Raw genomic sequence first — 23,344 nt, 5'->3', positions numbered from 1 at the left:
GTAAAAAAAAAAAAGGTTAAACTGTGATGATGAAAAGCAGGCTTGGAGCTGGGATCAGCTCCCACTTGCTTTCGTGGCACCTGATTTTCATACAGGGAGGGGGGGGGGTTCCCATTACATGCTTCCAAATTACCAAAAGAAATGAAAGAAACAAAGAAAATGGGAGAAATGAATTCTGTGCACAACTCTAATTGCAATATTTTAAAAGTTGCCATTACTTGCTACAGTGGTGAAGAAATTTATTTATTTATATCATTTATTATTCCAGCTATTGCTCCTTAATTACTTTTTTTAAGGGAGGAAGGAATCTTAAAACGTAAAAAATCAGATTAAATGGCACATTACTCCTAAAAATGTTGTCAGTGACTATTGAAAGTAACTAGAAGCCAGAATTATAAAATAATATTATTTTAATTTGGTTACTTTTGAAGTAGTGATTCCATTATATGCTCCTTACACTCCCCCCTCCCCCACACACATTTATGTACTTGTAACTTGTTACTTCCAAGCTCTAGTTAGATATGCCACATTGCAAACGGACTGTGCAACCAAGCATTGGATGTGCAATGACAGGCTTTGGCCAGTCTTTTTCTATTTGTTCAGACCAAATCATTCCATGCTATACTATTTTTTATTTCTAAACAATATACCATATACAAAGTACACATTTTGTGACTAAATCTGGGATAGATTTCTTTTTAGAGTGTAGCTTCAACATAATACTTGCTGAAGCATTCTGGGATTGTGGACCAAGAAAAAAAATTACCAAACACACTAGACTCAAGCACATGGAGACGCAGGCACAAAGTTTGTGTGACCTATGTTAGATCATGTCAACATGGGAATATATCAATTAAAATCTATTTGTCTGGATTTCACAGGACTAGTAACCACAAAAATAAAGTTTGGACAGTCCCACTTCAGAAGCAAGTGAAGAGTTATAGGACTTAATATATGTCTGCATATAAAAATAAAAATCTGCACATTGAAACCCAGCACTCCAGATAAATGAATGCTACACTAGCTTGCTTCCTGACATATGTATCTATATCTATTCTTATTCACTACACTTACAGTCCATCTTTCCTTCTATGAGCACAAGGCAACATACATGGGTCTCTATCCAATTGATCTCTACAACCCTTTCAGAAAAATCAGGTGAAAGGATAGTGACAGGCCCAAAGTCAACCAGGCAGCTTTTAGGTTCACTGTTCACTTGAACTGTTCACTTCCAAGTCTTAATCCAGCATTCTCTTCATTAAAGTACAATGACATGACAATACAACATGTAATACAACATGTGGGTCTTCCCCTTACTGTGTGAAGTGATATAGTCTAGAGGCAATTAAACTATTTCAGTATTGAGAATTAACCTGTACAAAACCCAGATTTAGATATATACACCACTAGGCAATGGCCAATAGTTGAAGCCTTCAGTAGGCATCATTGTGGCTTAAATTATTGGCTACAGCATCTTAACAATGAATCCCGGGTGGCAGAAAGTGTCACCTGTTATTTTAAATCCCACAATACCTCAAAGAGTGTGACCGAGCAGAGAAAATGGCTCTGCAGAAACTTGGAGGCATTCTGGCTGAATTAAGATGGGGGCACCAAGAGGAATGCTTGTTTGATAGCTTGTGGTTCCTTTGTTTTCTCTATATTTTTCATTATTTTGTATTTTTGTGGCTTCTGTTGCCACTATGAAGATAAGAGGAAGCCAAGAGCCCACTTACCAGAAGAAGGAAGAAGATACTGAAGTCCTTGATAAATATGATGCTGGCCCTGGGGCCTTAGTAATCTGAATGAATCTCAGGCCACTAAGATAAATGAGTTCTTCCTTGTGTGGTTTCAGTAAATCCATTATATAGGTGCTTACTGTATATCCTAATGGTCATATCTATTAACTGCCTAATAGAATATCGGTAACATGCAACTAGAGTATTAGACTATATGTGCTTTTTATTTAAAAATGACAGGCCTAACACTTATGATTTCATAAATGTGGCCTTTCCTCCATTAAAACCTTGCTCTCTTATTATTTTCTCATTCAGGACACATGACTTCTAAACTAGGATATGAAATATGGGAAGCATGCAAAGAAGTCTGATACTTTTCTCCCATTCTATCTTTAATTCCAGATTCTGGATCTCTCCTTTGTTTTCTAGCTCTGATTCCCATTGTTTGCCATGACATGCCATTTATGGTTAATTGTTGACTCTAAATTATTGTTGTAGGTTGGCAAACCATTGTTTGGAAGTAGTCCTGGTTAGTCTGCAAGAATTGGTACTAGAGATGGTGGAAGGGAAACAGATAAAAGACTAAGGAAGGAATGTGCTTCTGATCTCACGAACGACATTATATAATTTTAACTGAGCCAAATGCCCCAAAACATCTCCAGAATAGTTCCAAAATAGATCCATCACCTGGAGAAATCTGCCCAAAGGTAACAAAGTAGAAAACAATGGACATTCAGGATCAATGGAATTATGTATCTTGTTTGCTTGGTTCTTACAGATTTGTTCCATGCTCTATAAAGACTAATTGTCTCTGTTTCCAATGCTACACATGTTTGATTGTTAGTCTGGAATGTTACAAAGACATTCTAACTTTGTCCAAATAGTTTTGTGCAACAGTTATTGTGGTTACTCAGCAAATAAAACCCTTGGAAAGACACAGACTTGTTATCAGAATAGATTAGCCATTATCTTCAAAGTATATTACAGAGTCATCATTTCCTTTGTTGCACCTAGATCACCTCTTCGGCCAGGCATAAAAAAAACCAAAACAGTCCACAGATAATGCATGGTGTTTCACTAGTCAGTCACCTTGTGTCTTCTCAGCATCAAACAACATTTGGCTTTTACTTCAAGACACTTGCAGGTCAGTTTCTTATAACATAGATGCAAGTCTGCTTCAACAAACAGGATGGTTATAAATTCATATGATTACTTCCTAGCATGGCTGGTTTTAAGTGGAGGTCTTTGAATGTTATTGCTTCATATTACTTTTCGCATGCATGTTCAGGATGCTGACACTTGGTTTCTCAAAGTTGTGTGAAGAATTCCCTTGGTTACTCAGATGATTCTTGGATGAAAGAAAGTGCTCAATCCCTTTTAATCTTTTCCAGTCCAATGCACAATAGTTAGAACAGTGCACTTTTCCTCCTTTGCTCAGTGATCCATACTCCTGCATTCCCATCCATCTGTAGCATCTTCATCACCCACCTGTCTTTCCGTGCTCCGTCAATGAATTCATCTAAAGATAACTGCCCTAAATAATTAATGTAAGAAAGAAGAAGTCACAGTGTGTCAAAGACAGAGAAGCACTTCCTCAAATCGCCTGAGGGCTGAGGAAAGCAGTATATAAATAAAGTAAATAAATAAATAAAGTAAATAAATAAATCCTACTTGCTCTATAGCAGTGGTTCTCAACCTGAGGGTCCCCAGGTATTTTGGCCTACAACTCCCTGAAATCCCAGCCAGTTTACCAGCTGTTAGGATTTCTGGGAGTTGAAGGCCAAAACATCTGGGACCCACAAGTTGAGAACCACTGCTCTAGAGACACCTTTTGCAGCCTCGTGCTCTTTTATCACTGTATGTTGCCAAAATTCCTTGTTATTTAACATAGGGATTTGGGATTTCTGGAACAATTGGAAAAGAATCTACATGGATTTTGCATTCAGCTTATACACATGTTGTATAGCAACAGTAGCAACAACAAAAAATAATGTGACTTCCAGACTATGTAAAGTCAGATACCACTATGATAATAGACTATGACCTTTGCATCCATTTTTGCTTCAAAGTAAGTATCAAAATGTTCAGAGTCATTTGATTTTTTATCAAGTGGGTCTATGAATGCCGAGTGAATTAAAATCACCAGGAAAGCTTAGTTTTTGCTTCAAAGTAAGTATCAAAATGTTCAGTCATTTGATTTTTTATCAAGTGGGTCTATGAATGCTGAGTGAATTAAAATCACCAGGAAAGCTTAGCTTTTGCTTTCTGAAGCATTGTTTAATTGGGTTAGAATTGGAAATATTTCACCACCCTCAAATACATTCTAGGTAGCCATGATATGACTCACTGGAAAAGACAGTATTTGTTAAAATGGAAGGCATTAGGAAAAGTGAGAGTCCCCACTAGAAATCCATTGATTCAATCAAGGAAGCCATGGCTCTCAGATTCAAGGTCCCAGGAAGGTAGTCGATGAGATGTCTTTGAGATCAGCTTCTCAGCAAACAACAACAATTACAAGAGCAATAACCATAGATGAGCCATAATTTTTTGTGAAGCAGTTACTGGATGACAATTCAGGAAATGTAGAAGCTCAAATGTTAGACATTTTGAATGACTTAACTGTGACTAACTTCATGTAAAATGTATAAAACCTGACCTTATCTCACAGTGTCCAAAAGCAGATGAAGAAAATGCTAATTAGATATCAGTATCACCCAAATTACAAAATCATTACCATCTCCATTTTCATCCACTAGCTGAAATATCCTTTCCACAACTTCTTCTGGAGTGAGTGAGGGTCGTCCTTTTTCTGCTTCTGTCTGGCATATTTGCTTTAGCCTATAAATAGACTGGAAGAAAGTGGGAGAACAAAAATGAGTTGATGATACAGGGGTAAACATCAAGTGCATACATCGGATAAAATTGCTGCAGCAAAAGTTAGGGAATTCTAGGAAGCTTCTTCCATAACCTGAATGATTTAGGGTGAAGGAGATGATTCTTTTCTTTGATATGAGTTAAGGTTGACCTTAAGTTACACTGACTTCTGGCGAAATCAACCTAGTTTTGGGAGGTTAATTATGGGACTTAATTTTCCCAGTTTATACATGAGTATACACAGTAGGTTTTAAATAGGTTTCAAGGACCAGCTGAAAGGCAGTGTAAATCTATTTTGCTTTCTCTTCCTTAATGAAAATTTTGATAGTAAGAAGTGAAAACAGAAGATCTGGCATGCATTCACAAAAAGGGTACAACTGGAAGAACCTCCCCAAAATTCCACATTTGATGCAAAGCACATCATCTAATGGCAAAACAATTCCTTAAATCATGATTTGTAGTACCCAAGAAAGCCAGAATAATAAACCTGCAATAAGTGTCCATTTTCTTTTACTTCTTGAGTAATATTGCACCTAAGATTGCTGTTCTATTAAAATGACACAAAATATCAATCCTATAATTATTAATATTGCTGTTATTGAACAATAGGGGTATTGAAAACTTCAGTTTTGTTTAGTAAGTCATATTTAATTCATAAGTTTTGTATATACGAAGAGATATTAAGAAACATAGGAGGGTGCCCATGCAAAAACTTAAGACTCAAAACTCACCGAATACTATGAGGAGAGGAAAGCAGTAGGGCAGGACGAGTTGAGTAAAACAGACTGAGAAAGCACAGAGTTCTGGGAAATGTAGTTTGGGAAGGAAAGGGTTGGCAGAGACTTCAAAAGGCCAACTCTAAAATACATTTCCCAGGATTCTGCTCAGCATCAGAAAGCTCCAATTAGGATACGGGAGAAATTTGTTCCTCCTAGCAGCAGCCAAAGTTCCAATAAATTGCTGAATCTGCAAAGAAGAGGACTGACTGATACTTCAATACATGTAAGAAAATCAGTGTTGGGCTAGGAAGAAATTGGTTAATATGAGAGACATTCAGTGAGATAGTTGTGGCATTTCCTTAAAAAAACCCATTTTTGTCAAAACTTCTTTTAAAATCCCAAAGCTCAGTAGATATATGAATATTTCTGAACTTGTGGCGGGGGGGGGGGGGGGATGATCCCCTGTCATCTTGTGTCACTGTATAGAAAATTCAAGGAGATAGCTTTTATAGTTTTATTTTTTTTAAAAAATGTTGTTTGTAAAAAAATTGAAAATTCCCCAAAAATCTGTGGATGAGTGAAATATTCCAAAACTTGACGGGCTAACAGTAGTAAATGTGTTTTATAATTGTAGCAAGTTTCACGGCAATAGCTCTAACACTAAGGGAGAAAGGTACCCATGAAGTTTCCCCATTGGCACAATTAATTGCTTAACAAAAAGTATCAAAAAAGTAGTTAACTCATTGTAGTTACGGTACAGACCCCGGGAAACTTTAGCAACAATTTTTCCCCCACCCCCTAATTTCATAATGAGTATTGAAACATTTTTTCATTGATCACACAAGCCTATTGAACAATCTACCTTGGATGTGTGCCTGGATCTCTTTGCAACTCTTATTAAGCAGGATTAAAACAAACCTGGGATATTTTTGGACAGATGGCTTATCGCACTGATGGCCACAGAAGGCCAAATTGGACATTTCCCCATAATGGGCTTTCCATGATAATGGCAGAAGCAGTAGCTGGATGAGAAAGGTATATTAAAAATAGAATCTGCTATGGATGAGACGAGTCATTTTTAAAAAAGAAAACATTTTGCATTTTTTAAACTGTATATGCTTAACTATATCTATATCTATATTCTTTCAAAACATTACACTGTGGAGCCACTTGGGGAAGCCTTACATCAAAAGGTGATAAAAATATTGAAAATAAATAGTGTGAGAATTCTGTTTCTTTGTCAGTTAAAAGTTTCTGGGTCACTGTTGCCTTTTTTTCACTCTCCTTTCTGATTTAAGAATTAGATACTCTTGCCCTTTTCCAAGTCCTCTTTTCATCTTAGCAGAAGCTACCCTTTGCGTGCAGACCAGTTTGAATTGACAATTTAGCCAATTGTGGATTAACCATGGCATGGCCTAGACCTGGCCAATTATCTGGTGACCTATAAAACTAGATCTGAGAATCAGATGAGGATAGGTTAATCTGGAACAGACGTTGGCACCGAATGTTGTTTTTGATGCTCATGACTCACTAAACTGAAGACCTGGTTTGCCAGTAAGTTCCGTTGTTCTTGGAGGTGAGAATGAGCAAAGAAACTCCGTACATTTTGTTAATTGAACATCTATCCTATTGTATTGTTGAAGGCGTTCATGGCCGGAATCACTGTGTTGTAGGTTTTTCAGGCTATATGGTCATGTTCTGGAAGCATTCTCTCCTGATGTTTCGCCTGCATCTATGGCAGGCATCCTCAGAGGTTGTGAGGTCAGACCTCAGAACTCCTGTAATGCCTGCCATAGATGCAGGCAAAATGTCAGGAGAGAGTGCTTCTAGAACATGGCCATATAGCCTGAAATCCCTACAACAATCCATCTATTCTATTGTTCTAACTAGATAACGGGCAGTATAACAACCAAATGGCTCTGATTCCTCCATGCACAATCCCTCGCTCATAAGCCTTTGAAAGGCATTCCAAGCACTATAAAATTTCTATTAGCACTATTTTCTTTAGTGTTGTAAGATTATTCCTTTAAGTCATAGAGGATGTCTACTTGAATAGGATATAAGCAGCAAAAATGCATGTCAATCATCACAAGAGTATCTCTTTTAGAACTAAGCTGCATGTTCAATTAAACAGGTAGAATAGTTTTGAATTATAATTTTTGCATTCAAGTAAGTATAGGCAGCCACAATGTAGATCAGGATCCTTGCACACTGGTATAGGAAGTTTCCACTCTTCCAGTTGTTCTTTATTTCAGCTCCCCCCTCCAACACACAAAAACGCATTGACATCAATAGACAAAGAAAATAAAAACTCATTAATACCAATAGCCTGAAACATTTCTTCTTCTTCTTCAAGAAACCATGCAGTATGTCATGAAGATAGGCTAGGTCAGGGGTCCTCAAACCTTTTAAACCGGGGGCCAGTTCACTGTCCCTCAGACCGCTGGAGAGCTGGACTATAGTTTTTTTTAAAAAATCAATTAAAAAAATTTCTATGTACATTGCACATATCTTATTTTGCTGTGTGGATGGGCCCTTAGAGGGTTTTTTTTTCCTAGTCCTCTTTAGGCAGTAATTCCAGGAGCAGAGAATGGGAAATCTTCCTATTTCTAGTCTGAACAAAATCTGGCTACCAGTATTTTAAAAAACTCTAAAATTATAACTGTAAATAAAGAACAACACTCAAACACAGGGGAACTCCAGACAAGAAACAATCAGGGACAGCTAATCATCTCTCAAGAAAGGATTCTCCCTAAAAACTGTCAGGCCATGAAATGGTAATCAAGGTGGTCAATTGAAACATTCATACCTACCTCCAAAAGACAAGAGTTCTTTCTCGCACCCTGGATCTTCCACAATTTCCCTAGTTAAAGGTTTTCCTCTGACATGAAGTCCAGTCGTGTCTGACTCTGGGGTGTGGTGCTCATCTGCATTTCTAAGTCGAAGAGCTGGCATTGTCCGTAGACACCTCCAAGCTCATGTGGCCGGCATGACTGCATGGAGCGCCGGGGCAGCCTCCCTTGGCTGGCTCCCGCTGCCCATCGGGCCTGACAGATAGCATGAGCCTGCCAAAGGAGGAGCAGCACCGTGTGGCCTACTCTCATGTAAAGCACCTTGCGAGGTACTTTACACGAGAGTAGACCATGTGGAGCAGCCACCCTTGGCTGGCTCCCACTGCCCATCGGGCCTGACAGATAGCGTGAGCCTGCCAAGGGAGGGGCACTGTGTTGGGGGGGGGGGCGCTCCTCCTCTGTGGGCCAGATAAGTGCCCATGCCGGGCCGGAAGTGGCCCGGGGGCCTTAGTTTGAGGACCCCTGGGCTAGGCTATTCGGGAGCTCCCAAGCTAGAAGCTATGAAGCCAAGGGGAGTATCTGGCAATACATTCCTACTTACCTCAATTATTTCTAGGAGCTCTGGTTTATCTATACAACCATTCCCATCTTTATCATATATTTTGAATGTCCACCTCAGTTTGTGTTCCAGTTTTCCTCTTAGGACAAGGTTCAAAGCAGCTACATACTCTAGGAAGTCGATAGTGTTATCCTGTGGGTACAAAATGGCAAGAGAGAAGAGTCATTTTCAAAGACCCTGTCATGTCATGTCAAATATACACCATGGCTATACAGCTCTGGAGGGTAAAGTGCAGCCTGTAGGCCCCATGCAATCCCCAGGGCTCATTTTGTGACTCCTGGAACCCTACAGGATCAAAAACATTTTCACCAAAAATGTCCCAAATTATCCTTTGAAGGATGTGGGAGGATTTTTTGTTATATTTTTTGTCCCCTGGGACTTTTTTGGTCATGGAGCGAACCTTTTATTAAACAATTATCTTTCTTGGGCCAAAGATTGGTTGGGTGGCAAAAACATTAACTCGTTAAACCATTTGTATCTTTTTGTGTAATTCTAACATGTTGCCATCATGGAATATGATTCGATTCGTCATTGATCCACTCCTTTGGGCTTCACGCAAATTTACCATTTGCCAAAAAATGTGATCATGTGCTTTTCTTTTCCATTTCTGACTGAATAGCTTAATCATTGGTTTGTCCCACTGAGTACAAGGTTTGCTCAAGGACTGCTTGTAGTCTCTTGGTATACAGTTCATTAGTTGCCATATCCATCAGTTGTCTTTTGTTCATACTATATGCACTTTTTGCTACATAATTCTCATTGACCACAGTGCATACCTCAGTTCTTTGATCCAGCTCTTTGTTGCTGACTTTATCTCTTATTGTCATGCCACATATCATTCTTTCCATTGCTCTCTGAGTCACTGCAGTGGGGGCGGCATGGAAGCCTCGGCTTGGGGGCTCTTCTGCTCCCACCGCGTGTCCTCCTCCTCTTCCTCCTCTTCCTCCATGGCTAGCCTCAGAGGAAGAGGAGGAAGATCGGCAGGAGTGGCATGGGAGCCTCAGCCCGGGGGCTCTACTGCTCCTGCCGCTTGTCTTCCTTCTCCAAGGCTAGCCATGGAGATGAAGGAAAGCCGGTTTCGAAGCCTTGCCTCCAGGCTCCGTTGCCCAGCTTGGCTTGAATATAAGTTGAGGGAAACTTTTTCAACCACCCAAAAGGGCCGAAAAGCTCAGCTTATTTTCTAGTATATACGGTACCTTGTGTAATTTTATCTGAAATTGCTCTAATTTTATCTCTAATTTTTTGAAACATGGTTTTACAACAGAAATGTGGCATATGCAATAACATCATGATGAAACCCAAACAAAGCAGTTAATTTCCTAAACTCCAAGAACCACTATTGTCAAAATGGCCTCAAAGTCTGAGAGTCATAACCAATTCAAACTTCTGTAAATCATTTCACTATCAAAAGGTACCATGGCTATTTCGTTCACATACATTGGTTCTGTATTTATGTTCTTGAGAACAGCTTCTATTTCCCAGTAGTTTATCGTTTTAGTACTGTAATTGAAAAATATACATTGTTGTATTTATGTAAAATATTGGTGTAAAGTACTGGTTGTGTCTATAGAAAATTGTGATCAGCTGTTACTTCCTTGGTGCTACTGAATCATAAAACATGTTGGGCATATTCCTTTTAGAGTAAGTTATTAACATTTGATCTGGTCCATATAATAAGCAATCCACAATCTTTTACTGCACCAGTTCAAGTAACTGCAGGGTCATTACTGTTGGCTTTGGTTTTATGATCTGCCAAACATAAACTTTACTCTCTCTCATCATTTTTTTTAGTGGGTTTACCTGAGATAGCAAACTCTGAATTCCCTTCAACTTTTAATGATTCCTGGCAAGGATTATGGACTTTTCTTGATTCACTTCTCAGTCCTGAAATGTGATCTGTATATCATAGAAGTTAGATCTGGTGGGCAAAGTTCACAATTCATTATGAAAACCATTGTGGGGTACTGGTTAGACAAGTTGGGCTGGAATTTGGGCAGTCTGGATTCTAGATTCATAAAACTCACTGGATCACTTTCTCTCTCATGTACTCTCTTATAAGGAAGTTGCATCACCATCAGCTGATGAGCATTGCTTTTAATTGAGTATTAGTTGATGTTTTATATGCCAATATGTTGTATTAATTGTATTTTAAATTGTTTTCATTTTATGTTTTGTTTTTAGACACCTTGTGCCGTGTGTAAGCCACCCTGAGTTCCTCCAGGGAGATGGTGGTGGGATACAAGAATAAAGTTTTTGTTGTTGTTACTGCTGTTGTTACAGTACGCAAGTAGAAATTACATTTTTTCAATTACACATAACTTTTGACTCTCTTAGCATTCAGTGCCATAGCATGAAGACCACCCCACTTCATAGAACTTAACTCTCTGGGCATAGTGAACCTCAGATGACTTTTTCATAGGTAAATAAATACTATTGAGCACTGGCCTACCATGAATCATGTAAGCATAGTCTAATAGTAAAACTATCCAGTTGTAAAACAAAATACGTATAGCAAAATAGAACCAGTTGTTTCCCACTTATACAGGAAATTAATTTATGCTTATCCTGGAAATAGAGTTTGTGAAAAAACTGTCATGGCTTATAACATGATGGCAGCATTTCTATAATTTTGCTTTATTTCATTAGTTGAAGCAAAACATAGAGATCAATTTGTCCCCCAAAATGGAAATGACAACAGAAATAGGATGACTGCTGTTTGGGGTCATGTCAGTTCTTTGCTGTCGCCTAAATTTGGTATTGTAGTTATATTTTACATGTTGGTCTCATACAGGTATGCTTTGTTTATTCCTTCTTTTGTTATGTCCCATTGTTTTCCGCTTTAGTCTTTGTCTGATGTAGTTGCTAAATGTAATCTAGAAATCTCCTGGTTATACTTTACGTCATTTTATATGTTTTCAAAGGAAGCCCAATCTTTGTTCCTGGGGGCATTTGTGTCACTTGTCTTGAATCCTTTTCACTAAAAAAGACTTGTGATAAGCTCTTATAGAAACCAGCGACCAATCCCACTACTGATATGGAAGCTGCCAACAGTTTCCATATTAATTCTTTCTTACAGTGTAGCATAGTGTTGTCTTCACAGGAGTCTTTTACAGAGCAATCAACTTGTCTTATTCATGAAATTTTATAGGGAGTCTAAACAATGTCTTGTTTGGAAGACTCATGTTTTTCCACTACTTCTTCCACTCTAATATTCATGTAACTTCTTTGTTACTACAGATGATCCGTTAAACAGAGAAAGGCATTATAACTGCACTGTGTCATTTGACTGGTGCCACAAGAACCTGTCCCTCTGGAAACACCCTAAATTATAAACTCAACTTCAACAAGAGAAATAGTTTATGTGCTTGTATGTGCCTGAGCACATTTTTCTGTTCCAATGTGTATTTTGTCATATCATCTTCATATTCCTTTTAGTCTTGAGATGAAGAAAGGAAATTGAATCAAAACTTCAAAATAATATAGTGCAATATAGAAACATCAAGCAGGTTTCCCAAAATGTATTTTTCTGAGTGTACTAAAATGCAGCATCCATCTGTTCCACTCAGCACAAATAACAGGCAGGAAAGCTGTGAGTTATAGTCTTAAACATCCCAGGGGTAACCACATTATGACACAGATTTGTGTATTAGGTTATAAATCACTGAGAGAGAGTCTATATGTGTTCAACTTGTACACATGCCTGGTTCAGGAGGCAGAAAGCAAGAATGATCAATTTTCTTGTTTGGCAGGGGGAGGGAGGTATACTGGACATCCACTAAACCCACTGATGTGATTTGGCTTCCCATTATCACGTTTGGTGCTGCTGCTTTTTATATTTCAAAGCCAGGGTCTAAGGACTACAAGCCTCATATTTAAGAGAAATAGGCTGCCAGAGGCCTCCAGGACTCCAGGCATCTATGTGTGCCTTGCTTTATATGTACAAATGAGGTCATCTTGCTGTTACTATCAGAACAAGTTTGGTAATCAACAGCATTTATCTGTGAAACTTGCCTTGAATCTTTATTACAAGTGAGCTGTGATAAGTCTTTGCAGAAACATGTAAATTACCAGAAGTGGCACATGGGGGAAAGGTCATATGTTGCCATCCCTGTTTTAGATCCCTGTTTTAGATTATGTGCAGTACTATACTGCTTATGTTATAATGTCTAAATGCTACGATTTCTGCCATCTTTCCTTAAAGGAAATAGAGAAAAGGGTGTTCCCAGAGCAATGAAGACCCCCCCCCCCCCAATTTTCTCCATTGCCACATAGAATCATAGAATAGAATCAAAGAGTTGGAAGAGACCTCATGGGCCATCCAGTCCAACCCTCTGCCAAGAAGCAGGAATATTGCATTCAAATCACCCCTGACAGATGGCCATCCAGCCTCTGTTTAAAAGCTTCCAAAGAAAGAGCCTCCACCACACTCCGGGGCAGAGAGTTCCACTGCTGAATGGCTCTCACAGTCAGGAAGTTCTTCCTCATGTTCAGATGGAATCTCCTCTCTTGTCGTTTGAAGCCATTGTTCCGCGTCCTAGTCTCCAGGGAAGCAGAAAACAATCTTGCTCCCTCCTCCCTGTGGCTTTCTCTCACATATTTATACATGGCTATCGTATCTCCTCTCAGCCTTCTCTTCTTCAGGCTAAACATGCCCAGTTCCCTAAGCTGCTCCTCATAGGGCTTGTTCTCCAGATCCTTGATCATTTTAGTCACCCTTCTCTGGGCATATTCCAGCTTGTCAATATCTCTCTTGAATTGTGGTGCCCAGAATTGGACATAATATTCCAGGTGAGGTCTAACCAAAGCAGAATAGAGGGGTAGCATTACTTCCCTGGACCTAGACACTATGCTCCTATTGATGCAGGCCAAAATCCCATTGGCTTTTTTTGCCGCCATATTTCATGGTAAGAAAAACTAAAGGACAAAGCAGTGGGAAAATATTGGAGAACTAGGTGTGGAATGGAGATAAAACATGAAAACTTCTAACCAGAAAAGATTCTCCATCCCAGATTGGAAAGATAAATGCTGAAGATGAGGGCACATCCCTCACAATACAGCAGATATCCGTACAAGCTTCGGATAGATGCCTTCATCTTTCAATTATCTGAAGACATAACATCAACATTTATGTTTGTGATTGAGTCACTGCAACAAACTGTCCTCATTGCCTCTCTTCAGGATTGCTTTCTGAGGGCTACTGCCCAGAGCTACAAAAAGCACATAATCCCTGCTTACTCTTTCGACTTTCATTTCCTTGTTTAGCATATATTCTTGAGCCTTATCTCTATCCTATTGACACTAACCTATTTCTTCTGATCTGTTGATTCCTGAATTGTTTTCACTTTACTTGTTCTTCTCCTGGTGCTGATACTAGTCTGTCATTTTGACTTTCTAGAACATCATTTTGACACCATTATCAACTCCCTCCTCTTTTTCCCTCTCCAAAACTTCAAGTATTGGACATTTGATTCTTGATAAACATATAGTTGTAAGAAAACTTAAGTTTGTTAGTGAAACTGCTTATGATCTGATTAGCAGGTGAGGCTGGAAACACTTATGCTCAACTATTATCACCTCACAAGGGACCTGGCTCATAGTTTGTTGTAAACATTATTTGTTTCCTACATTAAGGGAGTGAATGCCTTGGAGAATTACAAAATATTCTTTGGGTTAACATTTTATCACAAGATAAAGATATTGTGCATGTCATTGTTAATCAATTAAATGAGAACTAAAATTCAAAATTAGTATTACAATGAAATTCAAGTGACATTAAGCACAATTTTCTTATGCTTGATATGAAAAAAGTTAATTAATTAATTTATTTTTTTTACTGTATTTGTATATTGCCTTTCTCAGCCAATTGGCGACTCATTATTCATTCTATAGCCTACCTTGTACCTCTCTAGCCCTGTGTTACTCAAATCTTGACTATGTGACATACTGTATCATCCTGTATGAGACAACCTTCTCTCATTGTCATAAACATGGTTGGTGTGGCCATAAGACAAGGTCTTCTTGGGGGCTACCCCTAGACCTGCTTGTTGTGCTTCCATTGGCAGGCAAATACCTTTTTATTCTGACTGACCTCTAAAATAGAAAAAAAATAGAGACTGGGCTGGGAATGCTATACAATTTCAAACTGCACTGTTTTAATTTTTTTTCTTTTTAAGTGCAAATTTTAATCTTTTTATTATTGTGAATAGTTTAATTTCATGTTTAATTTCAGCAAGCCAGAGCCCAAAGTGGCAGGTTAAAACCCGGAACCTCAATCCATGGCTGATACCAAATGAGAGACTCCCCCCTGGGCACACAGAAGACTGGATGACTTGGAAAGTGCTGAATAGATTGCGCCATGACACCATGAGATGCAGAGCCAACCTTAAGAAATAGGGCCACAAAGTGGAGACTACAACATGCGAGTGTGGAGAAGAGTAAACCACAGATCATCTATTACAATGCAGTCTGAGCCCTGCCACATGCACAACCTTCTTATAGCAATAGCAGAGGCACTCCAAGTAGCCAGCTAATGGTAAAAGGACATTTAATATAATACCGTGTTTTAAACGTAGTGATTTTTAAAAACATAACAACTGTACACTTGGTTTGCTTCTGATACAATAAATAAATACATTTCATGTTAATGTTCACTTTTTATGTGTTTTAGCTATAATGTTTTAGCTATATTGTTCTAATTGTAAGCTGCATTGAATTCCAATTTTGAGAGAAAGAAGGGCTATAAATAAATAGAATCATCATCAGATAGAAAAATAAAGTGACAGGAAATATTTTATTTTCAAAAGCTCTTATAACTATTTCAAATTATAGTTGCTCTAAAGAGATACCCCTTTAAAGAGTAATGTCCCATTGAGATACCAGATACTTTTTGACAAGATTTTTATCATCCAATCTTTAGTAATAGAATTTTATGCTGGATTCAGATAAAATTGTCTTCCAATTGCTTCTCTCATATATTATTTCAATTGTTTCTTTTCCACATACAAGAAGCCTCATCACAAATAAAGAGACAACATATCTGTAGTCTCCTCTGGCTAGTTGAGTTTGTTGCCATTTTACATTGCATTTTGACACCTGACAGTTTAAAAATACTTGTTAGTTTTAACAAGTGTGTCCCATATAAGTATATTTTATAAGATGAATAGCTATATCCTCAACATTTGCTGCCAATTTCCCCATCTTGTCTAATATTATGGTTACTGGGAGACACAATCTCTATGTATAGCTTTCCTGCTATTGTCTCCATCCTATTTAATTCAATTTAATGACAACAGCAGATAGTCTCAGTACTTGTTCTGGAAGCCATTATTGGCATCCTGGATGAAGGAAAATAAATGGATTTGTTTCTGACAGAATCAGGTTTTGTGAGGCATGGATTAAGATAAGTAGGGTAGGCATGTAGCACTGTCCATAAGTCTATTGACTGTTTTAATTTTAGCACGCTATATGGCAGAATTGACATTCCTTTCAATGCATTTAGTTCTTAGTACAGCAGAATCCTCAATTTTGTATTGCACATGCTTAAATCTGATTCAAGTTAACTTTCCTCCTCAAGTCAAGGAGTGACAGTTGCTTTTCCAGTTCTTTAATTGTGAGAAATTATATATCTCTTTGACACCCCCAGGTTTGCTCTCCTGCCATTAAGATATATCAGGATTGATATCAGAGATGAACATATTAATATAAAATGTCAATCATACAACAACCCCAAATTAAATATATATATATATATATATACATGGACAGATTAGGCAAGCCAGTTGTCTATTACTAGCTGATTAAAATTGCCAGAGAAAAACTGCCCAATTGGGCAGTGGAAACTTTGAATGTTTCTTTGAAAGAGAGCTGTCTTCCAGCTTCTCTAAAAGAACCAATTGTAAGAACTTCATTGGACTCCCATCTTTCTAGATCACTATCAGTCTCTCTCTAATCTCCTCTAAGACCTAAGTCCTCGGATGGATAGTGGAAACAAACTCCAGGCTTTCTTGGATAAAATGGGATATCTGGATCCATTCCTATCTGGATTTGGACCTGGCTAAGAGACAGAAAAATTCTTGGTCATCCTGGTGCATGAGCTATATCAGGAATTGGCCTGATGTGTGCGTGTCCCTGTTGGTCCTCCTGGATCATATAGTGACTTTTGATGCAATCAGTAATGGTATTCTTCTTGATCTTTAGGCTGATATAGGACATGAGGCATTGCTTTGCAGTGGTTCTAATCTTTCTTAGCCAAAGACTCCCAGATGATGGTACTGTGGAATTTTTGTTCAGTCTTTTGGCTACTGGCTTGTGGGAATTCACAGGGGTCAAAACCACTCTCTGCGTTTTTTCATATCTCTGTGAAGCTGCTCTGAGAAGCCGTCAAAAATTTAGGATTGAATGTCAATCATACAAGCCGGAGGCTTTCATTGCTTTTGTGCTTTAGGGTCACCATGGGTTAGGAACAACATGAAGGCACACAACAGCAATGAACAGGTTGAGCATCCCTTCTCTGTCAATCTGAAATGCTCCAAAATGCTCCACGTGGGTCACTGCCATAGTGAGGACTTTGCTTTCTGATGATTCAATGTACACAAAGTATTGTTGAAGGCTTTAATGGCTGGAATCATTGGGTTGCTGTGAGTTTTCTGAGCTGTATGGCTATGTTTCAGAAGCATTCTCTCCTGATGTTTCACCCACATGTATGGCAGGCACCCTCAGATGTTGTGAGAATGCCTGCCATAGATGAGGACAAAATGTCAAGAGAGAATGTTTCTGGAACATGGTCACACAGCCCAGAAAACTCACAGAAACCTAAATGGGAAGTGGTTTGTGGATGCCCTGAATAAATGTCTGAATGTCATGAAAAACTGGACATGGGTGAATAAATTGAGGCTCCAAGTAGAAAAGATGGAAGTGCTATGGGTCAGTAGCCAAACCAATCTGGGGTTGGCATCACTAACTATTCTGGCTGTGCACTCCCTCTGAAAGATCAGATTCATAGCTGGGGGGTGTTCTTGGACCCAGCACGGCTCCTGGAAGATTAGGTTATTGCAGTAGGCTATAAAGGAGTGCCTGCCCTGCTCTGGTAGTGTACCAGGTTTCCCCATTCCTGTGGAAAATCTGGCCACGGTAGTTTGTGTCTCTGTCCTTGTTTTTAATATGTATTTTATAGTACATGTATTTTGTAGTATTTTATAGTATTTTATAATATGTATTTTATAGAAATATGTTTTAATATGTATCTTTTACAGAACTACATTTTAATATGTGCTTTTATATAATTTTAGCAATGCTTGTATGCTTTGACTGCTGTGACTCACATTGAGCCATGAGGAGAGAAAAGTAAGAAAAAATTATTATTATTATTATTATTATTATTATTATTATTATTTCTCCCAATTACTACTATAATGTGCCCTGTATGGGTCTCTCCTTGAAAACTTTTCAGAAGCTGCAGCTAGTGCAAAATGCAGCAGCCAGGAATAGATAATGGAGACCATATAACACCTTCTAATTTGCTTCCAGGCTCAATTCAGGGTACTGGTTTTGAGCCTAAAAGGCTTGGGGCCAAGAAATCTGCAAAAATTTTATGATGTGTTCAAGTAAAAAAAGTTTGAGATCTTCAGAGGTGGCTCTATTGCATAACTTAACCACTTGCAATATAATATAAGTGAAAAAAGTCACAGAGTCCCAAACCTTAGAAACCCTTTTGGGACAATTGCTAGAAGCTGTGCTGGATTTCCCAGCTTCCATGTCCATAATGACTGGGACACTTCTGAGAGCAGTCGTCCAAAAAGATTATATATCCAGGTACTAGGTTTACTTATCCAGAAGTTTGCCATATTTGTGACTACCGTTGGCTTAGAAGCAGTCCTGGTAGCAGAAATGGCTGGTGCCCATAATTCTGTGTACGTGTGTGCAGGTATCTTCATGTTCATACTGCACTGCACTTCCTTAGCTGGCAAACTACAGAATTAAGCCATTTCCCTTAGGAATAATTCAGTGTTGTCCAAAAATAGTTTTATTCATATCTATTTTTGTGCTTTGCTGTTCCGTGGGCAAGACCAGTTAAATCAAACAGGGAACATTTAGATAATCCTCCTACAATGAGGTATCTGTAATTCTGTCAGTTTGCCTTTGACATATGGTGACCTTATGAATGGGAAACCTCTTAAGTCACCCTATTATCAACAGCCCTGCTCAGGTCTCACACACTCAGGGCAATGGCTTCCTTGACTGAGCTTATCCTTCCGTAATGTAGACTTACTCTTATTGTATTTTTGCGTGAGTCATGTCTTCTCAGATATGTCTAAAGTATGACATTCTTGGTTTTCTAGGAAAGGTTAAGGTTTGATTTCCTCTAGAACCCATTTATAGTCAGCCACAATATCCACAGAACTCTTCTCCTACACCAAATTTTAAATGAATTGATTTTCTTCTTATCACCTTTTTTTTGTACAGAAATTGGAAATGAACTATCCCAATATTAGTATAAATGATATAACTTTAATTCTTTAATAGCATCTCTTTCAAATCCCTCTGCCTGATTTCTTGAATGTAGTCTTCATTCTGATTAATAAATGAGCCAAAGTTGTGGGAAATCTTGAACTATTTCTTCAGTTTTCAATTCTCGATCTTCTGAGATTAATCCTGTTTTACATATGATATGTTCAGTGTAGTTAAACAGGTAGACTAATTCAGTGCACCCTTGTCTTCATCTCCTTGTGAAATGAAAACCATTACATTTCTCCAAATACTGTCTAGACAGGAATCTTCTTTCCTGAGTGCTGCTTAACAGCAGAACAATCAAAGTAATTTTCTTCTGAAATTTGTTGTGGCAATCCACTTTCTTGTGTTTCATTTTTAATAGTCTCATCATAGGGGTTTTGTAGTGAAAGGTACTCAAAAGTATTTCTCCCTCTTTCTGTGCTGTACTTATAATGTTACAATAGTGCCATAACATTGTCCCTGAATAATTACTAGTGTCACTCCACACTACTGCTCTTGCCCAGTAGCTGTTTGGCATATTCAGTTTAGCTCATCAGAAAAAGTTTGCCTGAAATGGGACACCCTACCAGCAGCATAGCTTCTGCCTCGCAGGAACATGTAATCTCATTCTCATAAAAAGGTACTACTGTCATAAGGTAACACTGTAATGCTGTGGTAAATTTCACTGAACTGGATCAAATTGTGCAACAATATCTATTGTTGTGATTCTTCCTCTGAGTAGAGTTGCACAAGTTGAACTGATTTTGTAAACTGAGTCGCCTGCGGGCTGATATGGGCAGGATATAAGTGATGTAAATAAATAAATAAATAAATAAATTATGACCCCACTGCAACGACATTGTCTAGAATGGATGTACTGAGTCACAGTATGTATACAACCCGAAGCAATCATATGTCTAACACGACACATTATAGTTCCATCTGTATATTGTTGGGGATTTCTCTGATGAAATATTGGTGGTAGCATCCCACAAACCATAAGAAACTGATGTTTTGTCTACTAATTCTGTATTAATCCTAAAGTATTTGTCTCTTGAAATGATACCAATATTATAAGAATTTTCCTCCCAGTAATATTTTGATCAAAGAAAAATCACTTCTTGATAGTATCATCTTCACTAAAACAAGTAATATAGGGCAGAGGTATTACTTCTCTAACTATATATACATATTATAAAAATACTGATAGCTGCACCTAGAATATCTCCTTTAGATATTTCTTGTTTTGCCTTTGTGACAGTAGTTTGTTTTGCTACATTAGCTCACCATACTTGATGCTTCCCAATTTTCAGATATATATTATTATAAACTATGGAAGCTACTGTCAGATCATGGAAAATCCTTGAATTCATTCAATCATAACTTTATTTTAAAACTCAATACATCATATTTTAGATTGTGATTATTTTTGTGACGCTTATGCTTAATGATGATGAAAGCCTAACAGGTAAATCTAAGGTGCTGAATACTGTGCCATTTGGATTTTTCTCAGTACATGAAGTCCTGGAAACTATACCCATTATGGTCTACCAGTCACTTACTAACAACATAACAAAACTTAAATGTTAATGCCTAGCCCATGAACAAAAATCTACATTTAGAAAAAAGAAGAGGTGGTGATTTTTCTGCTTTAGAGGTAATTCTAAGACGACTTAACTAAAACAAAACAAATCAAACACAGCAATAATGCTTACCCCATTCTTATCAAAAGCCTTGAACATGTTTTCCACATACTCTGCAGCTTGCTCATCATTCTGTACCCCAAAGAAATGCTTGAATTCATGCATGAAGAGAGTCCCACTTGGACATTCCACTACAAACTTCTTATACCATTCCTGAAGTTCAGCTGCATCGATATCAACTTGTTCACCTTCCTCATTAGTGAAATGCTGTCCCATGGTGGAAAACAGAGTAGACAGAATGTTTTCGTTTTTCCTGCTTGGCCTTTCCTTGCTTCTTAATTATATTTCCACCTTCCTCTTCCAGTGTTTGTTTTTGCTTTCTTCCCTCAGTGGGAACATTTAAACTGAGCTATTTCTCTCCCTCCTCTTTTTACTTTGTCCATCCAAGTGTATACTCCTGCAACCTGGAGTGTGTTCACTAATTAAGCCAGCACAAGATAAAGATGCCTAAGATCATTAGGAGATTCCCCTTCACACGTCACAGAGACCTTCAGATGGCTGGGATCAGTACCTTTGCTTAAAAGTCTCAGGGAAATATCTCCCCAAAAGCATTCATGTTAATATGCATATCCAAAAGTTCCCCTGTTAAGGGCTATTTAGTACAACTTACTTGCTGATTCTAAGGTTGAACCATTCATACAGCTGCTGTCATATAAACAAACAACACTTTTGTCACAGCCTTGTTGTCTCCCTCAAATTGCACAAGAGAGCTACAAGCAAAAAGAAAACTAAAACTAAATCATAAAAAATTAAATATAACATTTAATATTTCTGCTAAAGACAATTAACTTGACAAAGGACCACTCTGACAAGGGACTACTCTCTAACATTAGTACTGAAAGGGTTACAAATCAGGTTTTGGTCAACTTTAGATTCGGAAAATTGCCTTGGATAGAACACATCAGCTCTAGTTTCTGATACAGAATATATGCCATGGTCAGCAATAGGGAAGAAATGGCTAGCAAAGCAAAGGGAGCAAAAACAGGCACGGTTGGCGGGGACGAGGGACAGGGCCTTCTCAGTGGTGGCCCCTCAGCTGTGGAACACCCTTCCCACAGAGATTAGATCGGCTCCCTCATTAATGGCATTTTGGAAGAAAGTGAAAACCTGGTTATTTGAAAAGGCATTTGAATAGCCAGTGCAATGAATTATAATGAATTATAGGAAATAGGAACAACGGATGACGAACTTGGATTATGATTTTAGTTATGAGATGCTAATGAGTTCTTTATTGATGTTAATTGCTTAGTGTATTATTGTGTTAATTGTTTTTAAATGGTTTGTATGATGCTAGCATTGAATTTCTGCTGCTGTTTGTTGTTAACCGCTCTGAGTTGCCTAAGGGCTGAGAAGAGCGGTATACAAATAAAGTAAATAAAATAAATAAAAATAATAAAAACAATAAAATAAAATAAAATAAAATAAAATAAAATAAAATAAAGAAGAAGGACTTTCGTGGATGAGATTTTCCTTCTCGTGCCCACTGGTGGTCCACAGCCAATAGGTTAAGAAACGCTGATCTAAATGAAAGAAGAAAATTTTCTCAGGGACATTTAAAATACTGTATTATCTGGTGTACTATATGACTGGGCATATGAGACAACTCCCCAACTTTAAAAGTCAACTAATGGTTAAAAAGTCAACTAATGTGTCAGAAAATACGGTATATACTTCTGATACTTGTGCTTCAGACTCAATATGCCTCCCCCCAACACACTTTTTTTCCACCAAGACTGGAAGAGTCAGTATGCATTTTATTATGACAACATCTTTTTTGAAGGAATAGTGGTGGTTGGGGTGGGTTTGTGAATTTGCTGGATGAACAGGGATTCATAGCCAAGCCTTCCCAGTCCCATGGCTCTGGTTAATTCTCTGCCATTTCACTTTATCAGCTACTTGTAAAATGTCTCAGTTTCTGTCTTTTCTCCCCACAATCTCACTTTGTCTTCATATCATTTCCTGTAAACTGAGGTCAAAGTGCAAAAGTAGATTGTGCTCAATTAAATGTTCCTTCCCATTAATAACGTTGCTGTCTCATGACCTGCCAACATACCTTTGACCACAGTCTAATGTTGCTCAGACACATGTCCTGGTTTTCAGCCATAACATGATGGATGGCAGGTAGTCTATATTCAACAAACCTTTTCTAGTAAACCACAGTGTCCCTAACTCTCCTCCTCCCTGCATTACCTTTGAGCAATCCACACTTGCATTTTGACTTATTATTGAAAATTATTGTGTTCAGACTCTACTAAGCCATGTGTACTCCAAGTTTTATGTTATTTTCTATGAAATACTACATACTGTATTAACTGGATATTAAGTGTGCATCTCTATTATCTTATGCACTGTGTAGGGATGAAAGCAGAAAGCTTACATTAGTCCAGTTGCTGTAACCATCTCCTCTCATTTT

General features: G+C 38.1%; 2 protein-coding genes across 2 annotated transcripts in view; one reads left to right on the top strand and one right to left on the bottom strand.

Annotated features, from left to right (window-relative positions):
• Positions 1 to 23,344, top strand: part of IRF6 (interferon regulatory factor 6) — a 58,864-nt gene that overhangs the window by 105 nt on the left and 35,415 nt on the right. The window lies entirely within an intron of this gene.
• Positions 613 to 21,345, bottom strand: GUCA1B (guanylate cyclase activator 1B). Its single transcript, XM_060772826.2, has 4 exons — positions 20,944 to 21,345; positions 8,723 to 8,872; positions 4,471 to 4,585; positions 613 to 3,270 (listed from the first exon to the last, which is right to left on the bottom strand). The coding sequence occupies exons 1-4, from the start codon at positions 21,145 to 21,147 to the stop codon at positions 3,143 to 3,145; spliced, it is 597 nt and encodes a 198-aa protein (XP_060628809.1). The 5' UTR covers positions 21,148 to 21,345; the 3' UTR covers positions 613 to 3,142.

This window comes from Anolis sagrei, chromosome 4 (genome assembly GCF_037176765.1).
Source record: "Anolis sagrei isolate rAnoSag1 chromosome 4, rAnoSag1.mat, whole genome shotgun sequence".
In the NCBI taxonomy this organism is placed as follows: domain Eukaryota; kingdom Metazoa; phylum Chordata; class Lepidosauria; order Squamata; family Dactyloidae; genus Anolis; species Anolis sagrei.
The sequence above is the reverse complement of the archived record's forward strand: the minus strand, read 5'-3'. Positions and strand labels throughout refer to the sequence as shown.

Excerpts from the sequence above, each read along its gene's own strand:
- GUCA1B (XM_060772826.2), bottom strand. The coding sequence starts at position 21,147 with ATGGGACAGCATTTCACTAATGAGGAAGGTGAACAAGTTGATATCGAT. Across the intron at positions 8,873-20,943 it reads AGGCTTTTGATAAGAATGGG|GATAACACTATCGACTTCCT; the intron begins GTAAGCATTATT and ends TTGTACCCACAG. Across the intron at positions 4,586-8,722 it reads AGCTCCTAGAAATAATTGAG|TCTATTTATAGGCTAAAGCA; the intron begins GTAAGTAGGAAT and ends ACTTTCTTCCAG.